Genomic DNA, 18,381 nt, shown 5'->3' with positions numbered 1-18,381 from the left:
CCAATCCCGTCAGATGTAGTCAAATGACACAGAAAACATTTAGAAATCCTTTTAGGACAGCAGGGGAAACAGCATTAGCCTAACTACAGATGTACAGTGCATTCGGAAAGTATTCAGACCCCTTGACTTTTTCCACATTTCTGTTACGTTACAGACTTACTCTAAAAAACAAATATCCCTCATTTACACACAATACCCCATAATGATGAAGCGAAAACAGGTTTTTAGAAATGTTAGCAAATTTATTACAAATAAAAACAGAAATAACTTTTGCTATGTGATTCGAAATTGAGCTCAGGTGCATCCTGTTTCCATTGATCATCCTTGAGATGTTTCTACAACTTCATTGGGAGTCCACCTGTGGTAAATTCAATTGATTGGACATGATTTGGAAAGGCACACACCTATCTATATAAGGTCCCACAGTTGACAGTGCATGTCAGAGCAAAAACCAAGCCATGAGGTCGAAGGAATTGTCCATAGAGCGCCGAGACAGGATTATGTCGAGGCACAGATCTGGGGAAGGGTACCAAAACATTTCTGCAGCATTGAAGGTCCCCAAGAACACAGTGGCCTCAATCATTCATAAATGGAAGAAGTTTGGAATCACCAAGACTCATCCTAGAGCTGGCTGCCTGGCCAACCTGAGCAATCAGGGGAGAAGGGCCTTGGTCAGGGAGGTGACCAAGAACCCGATGGTTACTCTGACAGAGCTCCAGAGTTCCTCTGTGGAGATGGGAGAACCTTCCAGAAGGACAACCATCTCTGCAGCACTCCACCAATCAGGCCTTTATAGTAGAGTGGCCAGATGGAAGCCACTTCTCAGTAAAAGGCACAAGAAAGCCCGCTTGGAGTTTGCCAAAGGCACCTAAAGACTCTCAGACCATGAGAAACAAGATTATCTGGTCTGATGAAACCAAGATTGAACTCTTTGGCCTGAATGCCAAGCGTCACATCTGGTGAAATCCTTGATGAAAACCTGCTCCAGAGCGCTCAGGACCTCAGACTGAGGCGAAGGTTCACCTTCCAACAGGACAACAACCTTAAGCACATAGCCAAGACAAAGCAAGAGTGGCTTCGGGACAAGTCTCTGAATGTCCTTGAGAGGCCCAGCCAGAGCCACGACTTGAACCCAATCTAACATCTTTGGAGAGACCTGAAAATAGCTGTGCAGCGACGCTCCCCATCCAACCTGGCAGAGCTTGAGGATCTGCAGAAAATAATGGGAGACACTCCCCAAATACAGGTGTGCCAAGCTTGTAGCGTCATACCCAAGAAGACTCGAAGGCTGTAATCGCTGCCAAAGGTGCTTCAACAAAGTACTGAGTAAATGTTGATATTTCCGTATATAAAAATAAATTATCAAAACATTTCCTAACCAGTTTTTGCTTTCTCATTATGGGGTATTGTGTGTAGATTGAGGAAAATATATTTTTTAAATCCATTTTAGAATAAGGCTATAATTTAACAAAATGTGGAAAAAGTCAAGGGATCTGAATTCTTTCCAAATGCACTGTATGTATAATATATATACAAAGCCTGATTTTTAACATCAACAGTCAGCTGATATTGTAACATTTATGCCACGATACATTAGTTAATGTAAAGAGATATTTCCTACTCCTCTTTATGTATTGTACTCGTAAGCTTTTCCGCCATATTCACCTGGCTTCCAAAAACATATGGGCCGAACGGAAACGACCACATACTATTTTCACTTGTGAACTCCTCCAAATATCTTCATTGGGTCAATATTTGTCAGGCTCATGCCGAGTTTATTTCACCGAGCTGGTTCATCAGGTAGCAGGTTGTGGCTCAGCTGACATACTGTTCCAAATATGTCATTCACCTCATCCCTCGGGCATACCGCAAACTGCAATTTCCATGTTATTCCACTCTCCAAGTTAACATATTATTCCCAAAAACCTGGAGAGAGTGTAAAAAACTATTTGTTGGTCAAAACCAGCTGATCAAATGTTTAGGACCAGATTTCTGAAATTAGCTTCGGTGTGGTTTATGACCATTTGTCATTGATGTTTTGTTCACTTGAAAGAAATAGGAACTGTCAATGCATTTTACAGATCAACTGCATGTTACTGAACTTTGTTCAAGAGTACAAACCTTTTTCAAAACATGCCAAGAAATTGACATATGGACTTTAAAACAGAGCATTTGACCATAGCTGAAAATTTGATACCATTGTGCCAACAACAAAACAAACAAAAACAAATCACAAAATATACCTCTGGTAAGCTGCTGTTTACATTTGTGATCATGTTTAGACTTACTTTTGTGTGTAAATACTTGTACATTTTCAGCTTATTTATTGCACCTCTTAAAATCACAAGCCATATTACAGAGAAAGAAATGTGAACAAATGAAAAATACAAACTATTTTTGGAAAAAGAAATTTTATTACGAAATCTCATGTTACAACTTGCCTTTGTTGTTTGTTTTTTTTACAAAAATTCATGGGCTGTGTACAACCCACTCACGAGAAAAAAAATACTGCTTTCCTTCACTGGAGTCTGCCTAGACCATGTGCTATCCATAAAGATTGTACTGACAATAAGTGGTTAGCCTCTGAATGCATTTGTTTCCCTTAATTGAGCATTGAATGTAAAAACTGCCTCACACAGCAACTCCAGTCGCACACACACACATTCTCAGACCCCTTTTGATTCACCCCAACTGCCCCAGAATAGCGCACACACGTATATTCAAAGACTTAGCGAACCACTTACAAAATGGGTTGATATACTACATCTGGAAAGAAGGAAAATCAACGTTGTCATCATAACATACTGACTAAACAAGTAAAATATAAATTGATCATTATGTGGGTGGAAAATTTTTGCTATTCTGTTTTGCTCTTCAAGCATACGGAGGTAAACCAAACATTCCAGATTTTCCAAAGGTTAATAAACCAACAGTAAAAGTGACCATAGCACTAATGTTGTTACATTCTTGTGCTTCACTGGGTGGATGAGTGATACATGGGAGAATGGTTTACACTGGGGCCTGATAGAGGGCTTAAGTCAATAGAACAGAATATTCATCAGCTTTGTGAAATCTATTGCATTTGCAGCAGACACAAGATAAGGACGTGTTTCTTCTATACAACACACTTCTATCTGCGACATTCTGAATATTCCATTCTAATGAACTAGCCGTAGAAAACCATTTTTAAATATTTTTTTGTACATTTGACACAATCCCTTGCAAACCATGTGAGGGACTGTGTCAAACATTAACTAATGTCAAATACATGAAAATGCAGTTTTCCTGTAATGACCCAAACTGCCAGATTCCATTCATAAGGCATGTCTTGATCGTGCAAACTGACAATCATTGTTCATAGAAACTGTGAGAACACCAACCAGGCACCTGATATTGTGCCGTTGTGGGACTGGAACCGAAGCCTCTGACAGCACTAAAATGGAAAATAAAAGAACATGTCTACATTGACATTTTCTAGCACATTTACAATGTCAGAAGAACACACGAAGGGCAGTTTGACATGAAACATTGGAAAGTAGTTTCCTGCAGCCTTCCGACATAGCCAACAAGCAGTTGGGGGGACTCTACAGACACATAAGGGGAATACGAAGTTAGCCGATAAGAGATAGCAGTATGGAGTAGGCCGAGAACTGGGTGTCCCTGAGAGTTAAGTTAGTTAGGCCGTCACTGGCATGGATGAGAAGTACCGTCAACTTAACGCTCAACGTCATGCGGCTTTGACCCTTTAGCTGCAGTAACATTACATTAATTGCTCATGATTGTTTATCAACATGATTTCCTTAAAATCACAGAATTAACGGTTTTAAAATGTCCGACAAACTCAGTCAGGTTAATCCAATGTTTTTTGATACAACCGGCAGGCACAATTTAAGACAACCGTCCTTGAGTTGTGTCAAGTATTGGGATGACTATAACAGTATGCATTTTCAAGGTCTGACTGATTAAGTACCGCTGGCAAAAAGTGGTTGTCGATCACATCATTTCATTTCCAGAGGAACAGTGGGACTAAGCAGGGGGAGGGGGGGTAAACAAGGCATTACAGACGGGGGGGTAAAACAAGGCATTACAGATGGGGGGGTAAAAAAAAGTCTGTTGATGCGAATCCTTTCTGAAAGGAAAATGATCGGAGAGAGAGAAAGAAGAGAGCTAGCCTCTACAGGAGAAAGGATTCCTCCGGTTGGCCAGATGTGCTGTGTGGGGGAGGAGAGAACTAACGATGGACGTTGATTGGACAGTGCTAAAGCTCGTCTCGGGCCTGCTTCATCACAAAGCCGTGGAGGCTCTCCAAGTCCCGCCCTCCATGATGCTCCTCACCTTGCACACCCGCCCTGAACATCAGCAGGGTGGGGTACCCACTCACCTGTAGAATGGAAAGGGGACAAAGCTTCTGACATCCAGGTAACAACCACTAGCTAACCCCTACCTCCTCAGTGTTTGCTGATCTGAATGGAATGGATAGGTATTAGCAATATGGCCTCAACTTCACCTAGCTCTGCAATGCCTTGACCATACCACTTCCACCTTCCCCATTCCTTCAGATCCGTCAACACCGAAGGAATGTGGGCAATGTTTTTCTCTTACTGTAAACTATGCATGAACCATCTAGATCTTTCCCTTTCAAGATGATTCAATACATGGGATCTGATACAGGAACGACACGTTTTAGTTGGAAACGAATCGATGCACTAACATTTGTTGCATAAACATTCATTTTCCATTCTAAAATAACATCTGCTGCTGATGGAGCTCATTAGCTGAGCCTCTGAGCTGACGGTGTGTTTTTGTAAATGAGAGATACATATATATAGTGTATTTACTATGTAGGCACCTAGTACACCCCCCCCCCCCCCAGAATCAACTTTACCCTGCATATCTAAAAACGACAATATACACTGCTTGTTTAAAAGCAAAACTACCAAAATGATTGCTGACGGTGAACTTCAACAATCAAAATAAGCCTTGTTCAGCAGGTAGGCTATAAGCCAGGTGAGTCGTCTCCGGTGGCTTACTTTTATTCCGGTAAAACACAATTTTTTATACAGCGCATAGATAACAATAACCTAGCAGATTACAGTAGGTTGTCACTCAACTAATAAAGCCTAATATCACGCAAGCCATTTTAGCATTTGAATGCTATAGGTGCTGCGCGGATGTGCACAATCAGGAACAGGCTGCCTTCTTTGCGTTGGTTAGCTTGCGAATCTGGGCACAGTGCGCAGTTTGACTAGCCTGACATTGCTTGGGGTTGTTTGGCATGCAAAATGACTTGTAGATCAATGACTCAACACAGTTCGACACTGAAAGAGAGGACGCATCAGTCGTCACAAAATATTAGGTATTTTCGGAATGTAGAAAGAATGTAATATGAGCAAAACATTTTAGTGAACCTGCGATTCGTAACGTTTGAATCGATTTACTGACCGATGCACGCTACATTTGGATCGGTTTGGGGTCCGCGGACCGATGACCTGTATCTTAAACATTTGAATCTGAGACCGATGCTTACTGGTGAATAGTTACGTCCCTATCGTTTAGCAGTGTGAATTATACCACAAGTTAATTCACTCTGTTAGCCTCTACAGAGACAGATAGGCTGCAGCTGCAGAGACTACTGCCCCATGTCATTGAGTCAGGGGAAATTCCAGGGAGCGTCCTAGCGATAAAGGTTGTGATGGTTATACCACGGACTGTCCTAGCGATAAAGGTTGTGATGGTTATACCACGGACTGTCCTAGCGATAAAGGTTGTGATGGTTATACCACGGACTGTCCTAGCGATAAAGGTTGTGATGGATATACCACGGACTGTCCTAGCGATAAAGGTTGTGATGGTTATACCACGGACTGTCCTAGCGATAAAGTTTGTGATGGATATACCACGGACTGTCCTAGCGATAAAGGTTGTGATGGTTATACCACGGACTGTCCTAGCGATAAAGTTTGTGATGGATATACCACGGACTGTCCTAGCGATAAAGTTTGTGATGGATATACCACGGACTGTCCTAGTGATAAAGGTTGTGATGGTTATACCACGGACTGTCCTAGCGATAAAGTTTGTGATGGATATACCACGGACTGTCCTAGCGATAAAGGTTGTGATGGATATACCACGGACTGTCCTAGCGATAAAGGTTGTGATGGCTATACCACGGACTGTCCTAGCGATAAAGGTTGTGATGGCTATACCACGGACTGTCCTAGCGATAAAGGTTGTGATGGCTATACCACGGACTGTCCTAGCGATAAAGGTTGTGATGGCTATACCACGGACTGTCCTAGCGATAAAGGTTGTGATGGCTATACCACAGACTGTCCTAGCGATAAAGGTTGTGATGGCTATACCACGGACTGTCCTAGCGATAAAGGTTGTGATGGCTATACCACGGACTGTCCTAGCGATAAAGGTTGTGATGGCTATACCACAGACTGTCCTAGCGATAAAGGTTGTGATGGCTATACCACGGACTGTCCTAGCGATAAAGGTTGTGATGGCTATACCACGGACTGTCCTAGCGATAAAGGTTGTGATGGCTATACCACGGACTGTCCTAGCGATAAAGGTTGTGATGGCTATACCACGGACTGTCCTAGCGATAAAGGTTGTGATGGCTATACCACGGACTGTCCTAGCGATAAAGGTTGTGATGGCTATACCACGGACTGTCCTAGCGATAAAGGTTGATGGATATACCACGGACTGTCCTAGCGATAAAGGTTGTGATGGCTATACCATGGACTGTCCTAGCGATAAAGGTTGTGATGGCTATACCATGGACTGTCCTAGCGATAAAGGTTGTGATGGTCATAACATTGACCTTCTTAAAAGGGCAATGAGGGTGTCCTGGTAGCGCAGCATCACTGGTCATCCAATCCTGCCATGAGGTATGTGCTGTATAGTTTTATGGCTAGTGGAACCAGAGATCACAACCTCAGCTAACCCACAGTCCACCGTTTATACTTCCTGCGGCTCTGGGTCACACCTGCTGTTTGTGTGTGTTATAAACAACATGTCTCAAGGTCTTGCTATTTATAACCAAGAGCATGGCAGACTTCAGAAAGAGCATGGCAGACTTCAGAAAGAGCATGGCAGACTTCAGAAAGAGCATGGCAGACTTCAGAAAGAGCATGGCAGACTTCAGAAAGAGCATGGCAGACTTCAGAAAGAGCATGGCAGACTTCAGAAAGAGCATGGCAGACTTCAGAAAGAGCATGGCAGACTTCAGAAAGAGCATGGCAGACTTCAGAAAGAGCATGGCAGACTTCAGAAAGAGCATGGCAGACTTCAGAAAGAGCATGGCAGACTTCAGAAAGAGCATGGCAGACTTCAGAAAGAGCATGGCAGACTTCAGAAGTGCTCTTTCTGAATCATCCCTCAGCTCCAGGCAGTCAATGTACAACATAGAACACCTACTGAAAACCTGTTGCAGATCGTCCTCTCCACAGTGCAGTCCACTTTGCCAATCTTCACGTCAGTCAGGCCAGGGAACTCCTTCTTAGACAGGTCCTCCCAGACAGGGGCCAGATTCTTACAGTGGCCACACCTGGAGGGGACGGAAGGTTACGCGAGTTATGGTTATGCCTTCTAGTTGTGGCCCCTCAATTTAAGTCAATCACCAACACAAATTGCCTTAAATATTGTACATTTCATTCAAGGTGAGATAGGTTAAATAGAACATACATTTGGATTTAATAGCTCGTAAAGAGCTATTTCTTACCATGGAGCGTAGAACTTGATGAATACCAGTCCCTTGGCCACTGTCTCATCAAAGTTGGCCTCTGTGAGTGTAATCACGCCAGACTGCAAGGAAAAAAATAGATCACTTCAGATTGTATCATTCACGGTCCTGTATTGGTTTACACGTCCACAAGACCAGTAATTCAAAGAAGTAGCCTAAGTTCATAAACCGGACATCCGAGTCTAATCGAGTTCTACGTTTTATTGGAAGTAGCATCGGATCTCTCGTTAAACCACACGTGCCATGTCTTTGTTAAGACTAGTGATGTCACTTCACACTGAACATTCTAATATAATAATAATAAATGTAATTTAACAAACACTTTTATCCAAAGCGACTTACAGACATGTGTGCACAAATTTTAAGTATGGGTGGTCCCGGGAATCGAACCCACTATCCTTGCGTTGCAAGCACAAAAATAACTACCCTGCCCATATTTGCTACTTCCAGTTAACCGTTGTGTAGCTGAGGCCTATGACTGGAGTCGAGTCAAACAGCTTGGCCTGGGCTGGCTAGATGGTAATCTCACTGCTAAAACATCTGCCTGAGATCTTATTTCACTTATTAAGTATCTGGAGAGGTATGCTGTAAAAACGTGCTGCCCACACACGCAACAGGGTGCCCGGCACCAAAATTAGATCTCGACGTAGGCATTTACCCACAACATAGCATGTGGAGTATTTTAAATCTGGAAGGCCTATTATACCGGAGAGAAAGCCACACACACTGCAGTACCTCCTCTTTAGCAGGCTCGTCGCTGGGTACTGGGATCTCGTTGGCATGTGGGTGTTCATCATCCTCCTTAGCAGCAGCAGCAGCCTTGACCTGGTTGTCCACAAAGTCCTTCAGAGAGTCCAGGTCCCGCTTGCCTTTGTACTGGTCCGCCTGGACAGACAACACCACCACCGGAAAGGGTTAACAAACTGACTCCTTAAAATGGTGAAGTCATAGCTCCTTACAAAACATAAATGGGTTACAGAACACAATGACACAAGGTCTTCTTCAGTGAGTTAGCCAACCAAACTAGGTACCTTCTCTCCGTCCTTGAAGAAAAGCAGAGTAGGGTAGCCACGCACAGAGTTCTCAGAGCACACCTCGTAGTGCTGGGTACAGTCCACCTGGCCAATCACAACACACCAGTTTAATCAGAATTCATTCAGCATATCCAGCTCATACCTAGTTTGTCATAATTCACATTTAAAACGCGTGTAGCTGGTAAAGATAGCCAGTTGTGCTTTCATGTGGAAATATTAACATGCAGTAACTTCTACTACCACTGGGCTGTCAGTCCAATACAAACATCAAACCACAGCCATAAATAACATTTGTTGAGTGGGTCATATCATTTTACTGTACAAACAAAAATGAGTTGTCATAAGTTCCGTATCCTGGACTTGTGCACGTGTACATAGCTGACAAACATGGCGCTCCAGTCCCCTGCTGGTGACTTGTCACCCACCTTGCCGATCTTGATGTTGTCCGAGTGCTCGAAGCTGGTGGCCAGCTGCTCCCAGGTCGGGGCCATGGCCTTGCAGTGACCGCACCAGGGGGCAAAGAACTTGACAAAGTGGGACCCTGCGGAGAAGAGAGGAAAAATACATTAATACTGGAAAACATCATATATAAAAATGTACAGTAAGCCTCCCGAGTGGTGCAGTGGTCTAAGGCACTGCATCGCAGTGCTTGAGGCGCCACTACAGATCCGGGTTGGATCCCAGGCTGTGTCGCAGCCGGCCGCGACCGGGAGACCCATGAGGCGGCTCACAATTGGCGCAGCGTCGTCCGGGTTAGGGGAGGGTTTTGCTGGCCGGGATGTCCTTGTCCCATCGCGCTCTAGCGACTCATGCCGGGCACATGCACGCTGACTTCGGTCGCCAGTTGTACGGTGTTTCCTCCGACACATTGGTGTGGCTGGCTTCCGGGTTAAGCGAGCAGTGTGTCAAGAAGCAGTTCAGCGTGGCAGGGTCGTGTTTCGGAGGACGCATGGCTCTCGACCTTCGCCTCTCCCGAGTCCGTACAGGAGTTGCAGCGATGGGACAAGACGGTAACTACCAATTGGATATTACGAAATTGGGGAGAAAAAGGGGTAAAAAGTACCCCACCCCCCAAAAAATAAAAAATGTATGTGCAGTAAGGGTAGCTACAATCTGAAAGCACAGAAATCAGAGCGTTTTAGCTTAAGGATGGGTATTTAGTTGATGAAATAACATCAACTATAAAATGGCCTCTGCATTACTGGCCCAGAGACTAAAATACACTGAGCTCAGAGGTTAAATGCTACCTGTTACGCAATTTTGTCACAGCCAATCTTGCCACCATTTAAAAAGGTTGGACACAAACATTCCTCTTAAAAATGACCCTGTCATATCCTGTATTTTTTCTCCAAACAGGAATATATTTATTTTTACTTCTCAACCAAAACATTCAACTCAAAACCGGGCTGAAGAGCTGCAATTTCAGCGGGACATTTATCATGACCACCATGTATTTTTGTTGTGCTTGTCCAGTGACCGGAAACATGCGGTTTGCATGAGATAAATGTAGAGTGGATTGCGTCATGGTTTCAAGGAAATGACAGCATCTAAATTAAGTTAATCGCTGTAGAAAATTGACATATGTAGCTTACAAAAAAAGTTGTGTTAAGGAACTCTCACACGTTGTATTTGGGTATAAATAGACAAGCCTGGTCCCAGGTCAGTTTGCGCTGTCTTGCCAACTCCTATGGTGCGAGACAGCAAAAACAGATCTGGGACCAGGCTATAAAAGAGACTGTTGGCATATGTATATTGTACTGACAGATCCCAGTCCCCCACATTACCTTTAGCGATGTGGGCCTTGAAGTTGCCAGCAGTGAGGTCAAACAGGCCCTGCTTGGGCTCTGGGGCTTTGGGAGGCTCCAGTTCAGTCTCTGGCTCCTGCTAACCCACAGAACATCATGACACACATCAAATATAGATTGCCATGACATAACATTAGTCTCAAGGTTTTATTCAGATGGTCTCAAAGGTTTAAAACCGGGGGATTTTATTTGGCCCCCAAGATTTCAATGATTTATTGTTGGACATAAATGACTGAAAACACCAGCAAAGCAGCTCCATGCGATTTTAATTTTGGAAATCAGTTCAAAAGTTATGAAACACCTACTCATTCAAGGATTTCTCTTTATTTTTACTATTTTCTACATCGTAGAATAATAGTGAAGACATCAAAACTATGAAATAAAACATGGAATCATGTAGTAACCAAAAAAGTGTTCAACAAATCAAAATATATTTTATATTTGAGATTCTTCAAATAGCCAACCTTTGCACACTCTTGGCATTCTCTCAACCAGCTTCACCTGGAATGCTTTTCCAACAATCTTGAAGGAGTTCCCACATATGCTGAGCACTTGTTGGCTGCTTTTCCTTCACTCTGCAGTCCAACTCATCCCAAACCATCTCAATTGGGTTGAGTTCGGGGGATCGTGGAGGCCAGGCCATCTGATGCAGTACTCCATCAATCTCCTTCTTGGTAAAATAGCCCTTACACAGCCTGGAGGTGTGTTGGGTCATTGTCCTGTTGAAAAACAAATGATAATCCCACTAAGCGCAAACCAGATAGGATGGCGTATCACTGCAGAATGCTGTGGTAGCCATGCTGGTTAAGTGTGCCTTGAATTCTAAATAAATCACAGACAGTGTCACCAGCAAAGCACCCCCACACCATAACACCTCCTCCTCCCTACTTTACGGTGGGAAATACACATGCGGAGATCATACGAAGACACGGCGGTTGGAACCAAAAATCTCCAATTTGGACTCCATACCAAAGGACACATTTCCACCATTCTAATGTCCATTGCTCATGTGTATTGGCCCAAGCAAGTCTCTTCTTCTTATTGGTGTCCTTTAGTAGTGGTTTCTTTGCAGCAATTCGACCATGAAGGCCTGATTCAGACAGTCTCCTCTGAACAGATGATATTGAGATGGGTCTGTTACTTGAACTCTGTGAAGAATTTATTTGGGCTGTAATTTCTGAGGCTGGTAAATCTAATGAACTTATCCTCTGCAGCAGAGGTAACTCTGGGTCTTCCATTCCTGTGGCGGTCCTCATGAGAGCCAGTTTCATCATAGCGCTTGATGGTTTTTGCGACTGCACTTCAAGAAACTTTAAAAGTTATTGAAATGTTACGTATTGACGGACCTTCATGTCTTATAGTATTGAGCTGTTCTTGACATAATATGGACTTGGTCTTTTACCAAATAGGGCTATCTTCTGTATACCCCCCTACCTTGTCACAACACAACTGATTGGCTCAAATGCATTAAGAAGGAAAGAAATTCCACAAATTAACTTTTAAGAAGGCACACCTGTTCATTGAAATGCATTCCAGGTGACTACCTCATGAAGCTGGTTGAGAGAACTCCAAGAGTGTGCACAGCTGTCATCAAGGCAAAGGGTGGATATTTGAAGAATCTCAAATATAAAATCTATTTTGATTTGTTTAACACTTTTTTGGTTACTACATGATTCCATACGTGTTATTTCATAGTTTTGATGTCTTCACTATTATTCTACAATGTAGAAAATAGTAAAAATAAAGAAAAACCCTTGAATGAGTAAGTGTTCAAAAACTTTTGACCGGTAGTGTATTTCCACGCATAATAGAGAGATATGTGATCATATACAAATGGAGGCAAGGTTTGAAATGATAATTTTTTAGACAAATATTATGTAGTTACAAAAGTTCAAATCAGTAACGCTGATCTGAATGGGGGTCACTTGTATTTTATTTCAGTAAGCATAATATATTCACATAGCTTCCTAGCTCATGGGCATAGCAGGTACATACAGTGGGGAAAAAAAGTATTTAGTCTGCTACCAATTGTGCAAGTTCTCCCACTTAAAAAGATGAGAGAGGCCTGTAATTTTCATCATAGGTACACGTCAACTATGACAGACAAAATGAGAAAATAAATTCCCCAAAATCACATTGTAGGATTTTTAATGAATTTATTTGCAAATTATGGTGGAAAATAAGTATTTAGTCAATGACAAAAGTTTCTCAATACTTTGTTATATACCCTTTGTTGGCAATGACACAGGTCAAACGTTTTCTGTAAGTCTTCACAAGGTTTTCACACACTGTTGCTGGTATTTGGCCCATTCCTCCATGCAGATCTCCTCTAGAGCAGTGATGTTTTGGGGCTGTCGCTGGGCAACACAGACTTTCAACTCCCTCCAAAGATTTTCTATGTGGTTGAGATCTGGACCTTGAAATGCTTCTTACGAAGCCACTCCTTCGTTGCCCGGGCGGTGTGTTTGGGATCATTGTCATGCTGAAAGACCCAGCGACGTTTCATCTTCAATGCCCTTGCTGATGGAAGAAGGTTTTCACTCAGAATCTCACGATACATGGCCCCATTCATTCTTTCCTTTACACGGATCAGTCGTCCTGGTCCCTTTGCAGAAAAACAGCCCCAAAGCATGATGTTTCCACCCCCATGCTTCACAGTAGGTATGGTGTTCTTTGGATGCAACTCAGCATTCTTTGTCATCCAAACACGACGAGTTGAGTTTTTACCAAAAAGTTCTATTTTGGTTTCATCTGACCATATGACATTCTCCCAATCCTCTTCTGGATCATCCAAATGCACTCTAGCAAACTTCAGACGGGCCTGGACATGTACTGGCTTAAGCAGGGGGACACGTCTGGCACTGCAGGATTTGACTCCCTGGCGGCGTAGTGTGTTACTGATGGTAGGCTTTGTTACTTTGGTCCCAGCTCTCTGCAGGTCATTCACTAGGTCTCCCCGTGTGGTTCTGGGATTTTTGCTCACCGTTCTTGTGATCATTTTGACCCCACGGGGTGAGATCTTGCGTGGAGCCCCAGATCGAGGGAGATTATCAGTGGTCTTGTATGTCTTCCATTTCCTAATAATTGCTCCCACAGTTGATTTCTTCAAACCAAGCTGCTTACCTATTGCAGATTCAGTCTTCCCAGCCTGGTGCAGGTCTACAATTTTGTTTCTGGTGTCCTTTGACAGCTCTTTGGTCTTGGCCATAGTGGAGTTTGGAGTGTGACTGTTTGAGGTTGTGGACAGGTGTCTTTTATACTGATAAAACATTCAAACAGGTGCCATTAATACAGGTAACGAGTGGAGGACAGAGGAGCCTCTTAAAGAAGAAGTTACAGGTCTGTGAGAGCCAGAAATCTTGCTTGTTTGTAGGTGACCAAATACTTATTTTCCACCATAATTTGCAAATAAATTCATTAAAAATCCTACAATGTGATTTTCTGGATTTTTTTTCCTCAATTTGTCTGTCATAGTTGACGTGTACATATGATGAAAATTACAGGCCTCTCATCTTTTTAAGTAGGAGAACTTGCACAATTGGTGGCTGACTAAACACTTTTTTCCCCCACTGTATATGGTGTTGGCTACAATGTTACCTCGTCAGTATAGTGTTACGTGTCCTAATCCTTCACAATTACCAAGCGCGGGGATCATCATACAATGATTAACTCCAGCCTTTGAGCACGGCACACTAAGGCAATGTCAACATGCTTCCTGATTAACCTATGGGCTCACTAGCGCAATTACACTACATATAGAAAAGTACGTGGACACCCCTTCAAATTAGTGGATCGAGCACACAGCCATGCAATCTCCATAGACAAACAGTGGCAGTAAAATGGCCTTACTGAAGAGCTCAGTGACTTTCAACATGGCACCGTCATAGGATGCCACCTTTCCAACAAGTCAGTTCGTCAAACTTCTGACCTGCTTTAGCTGTCCCGGTCAACTGTAAGTGCTGTTATTGTGAAGTGGAAACGTCTAGGAGCAACAACGGCTCAGCCGCGAAGTGGTAGGCCACTCAAGCTCTCAGAATGGGACCGCCGAGTGCTAATGCGCATTGTGCGTAAAAATCGTCTGTCCTCAGTTGCAATACTTACTACCGAGTTCCAAACTGCCTCTAGAAGCAACGTCAGCACAAGAACTGTTCGTCGGGAACTTCGTGAAATGGGTTTCCATGGCAGAGCAGCTGCACACAAGCGTAAGATCACCATGCGCAATGCCAAGCGTCGGCTGGAGTGGTGTAAAGCTCGCCGCCATTGGACTCTGGAGCATTGGAAACGCATTCTCTGGAGTGATGAATCACGCTTCACTATCTGGCAGTCCGACGAATCTGGGTTTGGCGGGTGCCAGGAGAACGCTACCTGCCCCAATGCATAGCGCCAACTGTACATTTTGGTGGAGGAGGAATAATGGTCTGGGGCTGTTCCAGCGGGGGGTTTTGATGCCAGCTGTCCCTCTAAGGGTATCTGCCATCAACATCTGGCTCTGAGGAGCATTTCTTCAGAGACGAGGCCTACCCCAATATATCTAAATAAAAATTCCATATTGCATTCTGTCTTTGTATATGTCCATTCACTTAAGCCTGTACTCAATTAAAATATCTGTTTGGGCTTCTTGCGGTCAATTTGCAGTCTACAAATTATTTGTAATTATGTTCCAGCCCCCTGACCATCCGCTAACGGATTTTGATTTTTTTAGCGCGGCTGAATCTAGTTGATGATCCCTGGTTTAAAGGAATTCCCTCTCGTCATCATCCTCATGCACTGAGAACAGGATCAGGTGGAAGCAATAACAAGGTTGTCCACTGTTAATTTGCATTCACCTATCCAAGGCTTTCAAATCAGCGCAGATTAAAGGAAATTAGGAGGAGAAGCCATTTCAGATGAGATGCATGTACCGCCGCCATCGTCGCTGCACTAAGGTAACGCCCCCACCCACTTACCACAGGCTCCTCCTGCAGAGTGTTGAGCATCCAGGTCTCCAGAGACTGCAGGTCCCTGGGGCCTTGGTACTTCATCGCCTCCTGCTCAGGTTTGAACAGCTTCAGCCTACAGACAACACAGGGGGTCAACGAGATCATTCGCCTCAATGACTAGGCCCTACTGCTCTGTAAGATGACCGACACACTCACAATACACTTAACTGATCAATTCCTTCGTCATTACATGCAACTCAACGTTAGTCCTTGGCTAATAAAATGTAACAGCATACACTGCAAAACAAGGTGGTTAAAAATTAAACTAAATGCATGTCAATGTATCACACTGCTATCAGTCAATAAGTAATCAGTCTAGCTACATGGTTTATCCTAGTGGCAAAATGAAGATACACCTTGAAATGGCGAGGTAGTACATGAACTTCTCCAATAAGAAATCCAGTAAGAAACGGTTCTGTTGCAAAACATTTTTTAAATGTTTTGCTATGGTGTGCACTAATTAATACAACCCTATACCTACGTGGGGTAGCCCCTGATGCCGTGGACATTGGAGCAGAACTTAACATCCTGAGTGCAGTCAACCTTTACTACGTAGGCGGGTGGAGTCTCCATGCTGTTGTATTTGTCCCCCATCTCGTTCCATGTCCCCTGTAGCCTCTGACAGTGACCACACCTGGAAACAAAACGCAGCACAGGTTCTTTCAAAGTATTTCCCCTGAGGTGGTACAGGCCTCACAGTTCTGCCTGGAATTAGCTGTTCCCCCCCCTATATCATTGTTGCCACCGCTGAGATTTTAACATTTTATTTAACCTTTATTTAACCAGGCAAGTCAGTTAAGAACAAATTCTTATTTACAATGACGGCCTTCACCGGCCAAACCCGGACGACGCTGGGCCAATTGTGCGCCGCCCTGTGGGACTCCCAATCACGGCCGGTTGTGATACAACCTGGAATCGAACCGGGGTCTGGAGTGACACCTCTAGCACTGAGATGCAGTGCCTTAGACCGCTGCGCCACTCGGGATATATCTGCCAAGACGCAAACACTAAAAAATTGGTGGAAACACTGATTAGCCTAGGCATTAAATAGAGAGAGCCCAGTCTCAGTGGAAAAGGGAGACACCTGATACAACTCAACACTCCTATTGAATTCCAACTGTCTTCATGTTTCTATGGCAAGTGGCATACATGTGCCGCCTTGTCATGTTGTCTGACTTAAGTTATCAAAATAGCTTTTTATGTTTATTTGATCAGTTTGTGCAGTGTGGGGGTCAGCTTGTAACTGTGTGCAGGGAGGTATACAGTAAAGATACTCCTGTGAAGTGATGAAGAACTGCACTGTTGTCCATACGCTTAAATTTCAGAAAAGACACCAACATATTAGGCCTTACTACAGCAAGTATATTGTTCCTTGTGTTGAAAAAAAACGTAGGACATTTTTAGGCAGCTTTAGGGCATGCATGTCTACGAAGTTACGTCAATCAGTGCTTGCCACGTAAGCGGTCTCATCATAAAATGGTCCATTCCTTCACTCTACTGTACTGTTAGCTAGCTAGGCTAGCTGTTATACAGTACAAACAACTGTGCAGAAAAATGAACACGGGGGGAAACACTGCACTGTGCATGTAGTTAGCGACTATGTCAACTAACGTTAAAGTACGGGACAGTCCAAGTTGAATCGTGACTTCAAAAAGTTCACAAGTTTCCATAAGTTTCCCAGGCTCTAATGATTAGCAACCAAAGCATGTTAACTAACGTTAGCGTAGTTCTGGTCTCATGTGATTTGTTAGCCAATCTTTAGCCAGTGTGTTAGTTAGCTAGCTAGATTACAATGACTTCGCATCAATGCAATGATGGATAACATTTTATATACAAGTCCTAGTTATCATTTGTAGCAAAAAATAATACAACTTGGCTGACTAGTTAGCTTATTAGCTAGCTTTTTAGACAGCTAGCCGGCAATAAAAGCAGAACTAGCTAGCTGCAAGTTAGCTGCTACTGTAGTCCATGACAACTTGAAAATCTTATAAGTTGGTAAAGAAATATGGTAGCCATCTAAATATTGTCAATAACTTTACAAACTGCACTCTACCTAGCGAGTTTATCCATTCATTCAGGTTAAAACTTGAAAACTTTTGCTTACCAAGGGGCGAAGAACATGACAAAGTGGGGAGCGGTGGGGACAGCATTGTTGAACATATCCACCGTATACGTATGCTTGGCATGTTCATCTTCTTCAGAATCAGCATCGCAAAATATATTACCAACAAGTAACGAACAATAAATAAAACACAACATAAAATGTGTGCAATTCAGTGCTGTGGAGGCCATGATCGCGTCTTCGCTGAGCCACTAGCCTGTCTGTGAATACCCCTAGCGCTGACCTTTGAAGAATGTGGAATCTGGATAGGGCCCATGCACGACGAGATGCTCTGAACAATGGCTGCTGCAGTTTAACAGGTGGAGATGCTATCCACATTACCTAGAGATCTGTGGCGTCGCGCAACTGCTGCACTTCAAACACCTCTAACAAGCTCCAACAAGTTTCAATTCAGATGCTTTCACAGCTAGGGTAGGCATCAACACCCGATATACACTAAACAAAAATATTAACGTTTTAAATATACTTAAGTAGCAAAAGTAAATGTAATTGCTAAAATATACTTAAGTATCAAAAGTAAAAGTAAAAGTATAAATCATTTCAAATTCCTTATATTAAGCAAACCCAAAACAATTTACGGATAACCAGGAGCACGCTCCAACACTCAGACATCATTTACAAACGAAGCATGTGTTTAGTGAGTCCGCCAGATCAGAGGCAGTGGGGATGACCAGGGATGTTC

The 18,381-nt window shown here is 43.3% G+C and overlaps 1 protein-coding gene across 2 annotated transcripts; it reads right to left on the bottom strand.

Annotated features, from left to right (window-relative positions):
* Nucleotides 1-2,392: 2,392 nt before the first annotated feature.
* On the bottom strand, nucleotides 2,393-17,928 carry LOC311125428 (thioredoxin domain-containing protein 5-like). Of its 2 annotated transcripts, none has more exons than XM_084199471.1 (10): nucleotides 17,682-17,928; nucleotides 16,059-16,211; nucleotides 15,545-15,650; nucleotides 10,578-10,677; nucleotides 9,219-9,334; nucleotides 8,791-8,877; nucleotides 8,495-8,644; nucleotides 7,739-7,821; nucleotides 7,435-7,564; nucleotides 2,393-4,381 (listed from the first exon to the last, which is right to left on the bottom strand). In XM_084199471.1, exons 1-10 carry the CDS (start codon nucleotides 17,867-17,869, stop codon nucleotides 4,259-4,261), a joined length of 1,236 nt encoding a protein of 411 aa, XP_084055597.1. In that variant the 5' UTR covers nucleotides 17,870-17,928; the 3' UTR covers nucleotides 2,393-4,258. The 2 variants fall into 2 exon arrangements, with proteins under 2 accessions (XP_084055597.1, XP_084055598.1); XM_084199472.1 differs by having other exon boundaries at nucleotides 10,578-10,674.
* Nucleotides 17,929-18,381: the final 453 nt, after the last annotated feature.

The sequence above is a fragment of the Coregonus lavaretus genome (assembly GCF_964263955.1).
Source record: "Coregonus lavaretus genome assembly, contig: HAP1_SCAFFOLD_840, whole genome shotgun sequence".
NCBI lineage: Eukaryota > Metazoa > Chordata > Actinopteri > Salmoniformes > Salmonidae > Coregonus > Coregonus lavaretus.
This window is presented reverse-complemented; position numbering and strand designations above follow the sequence as displayed.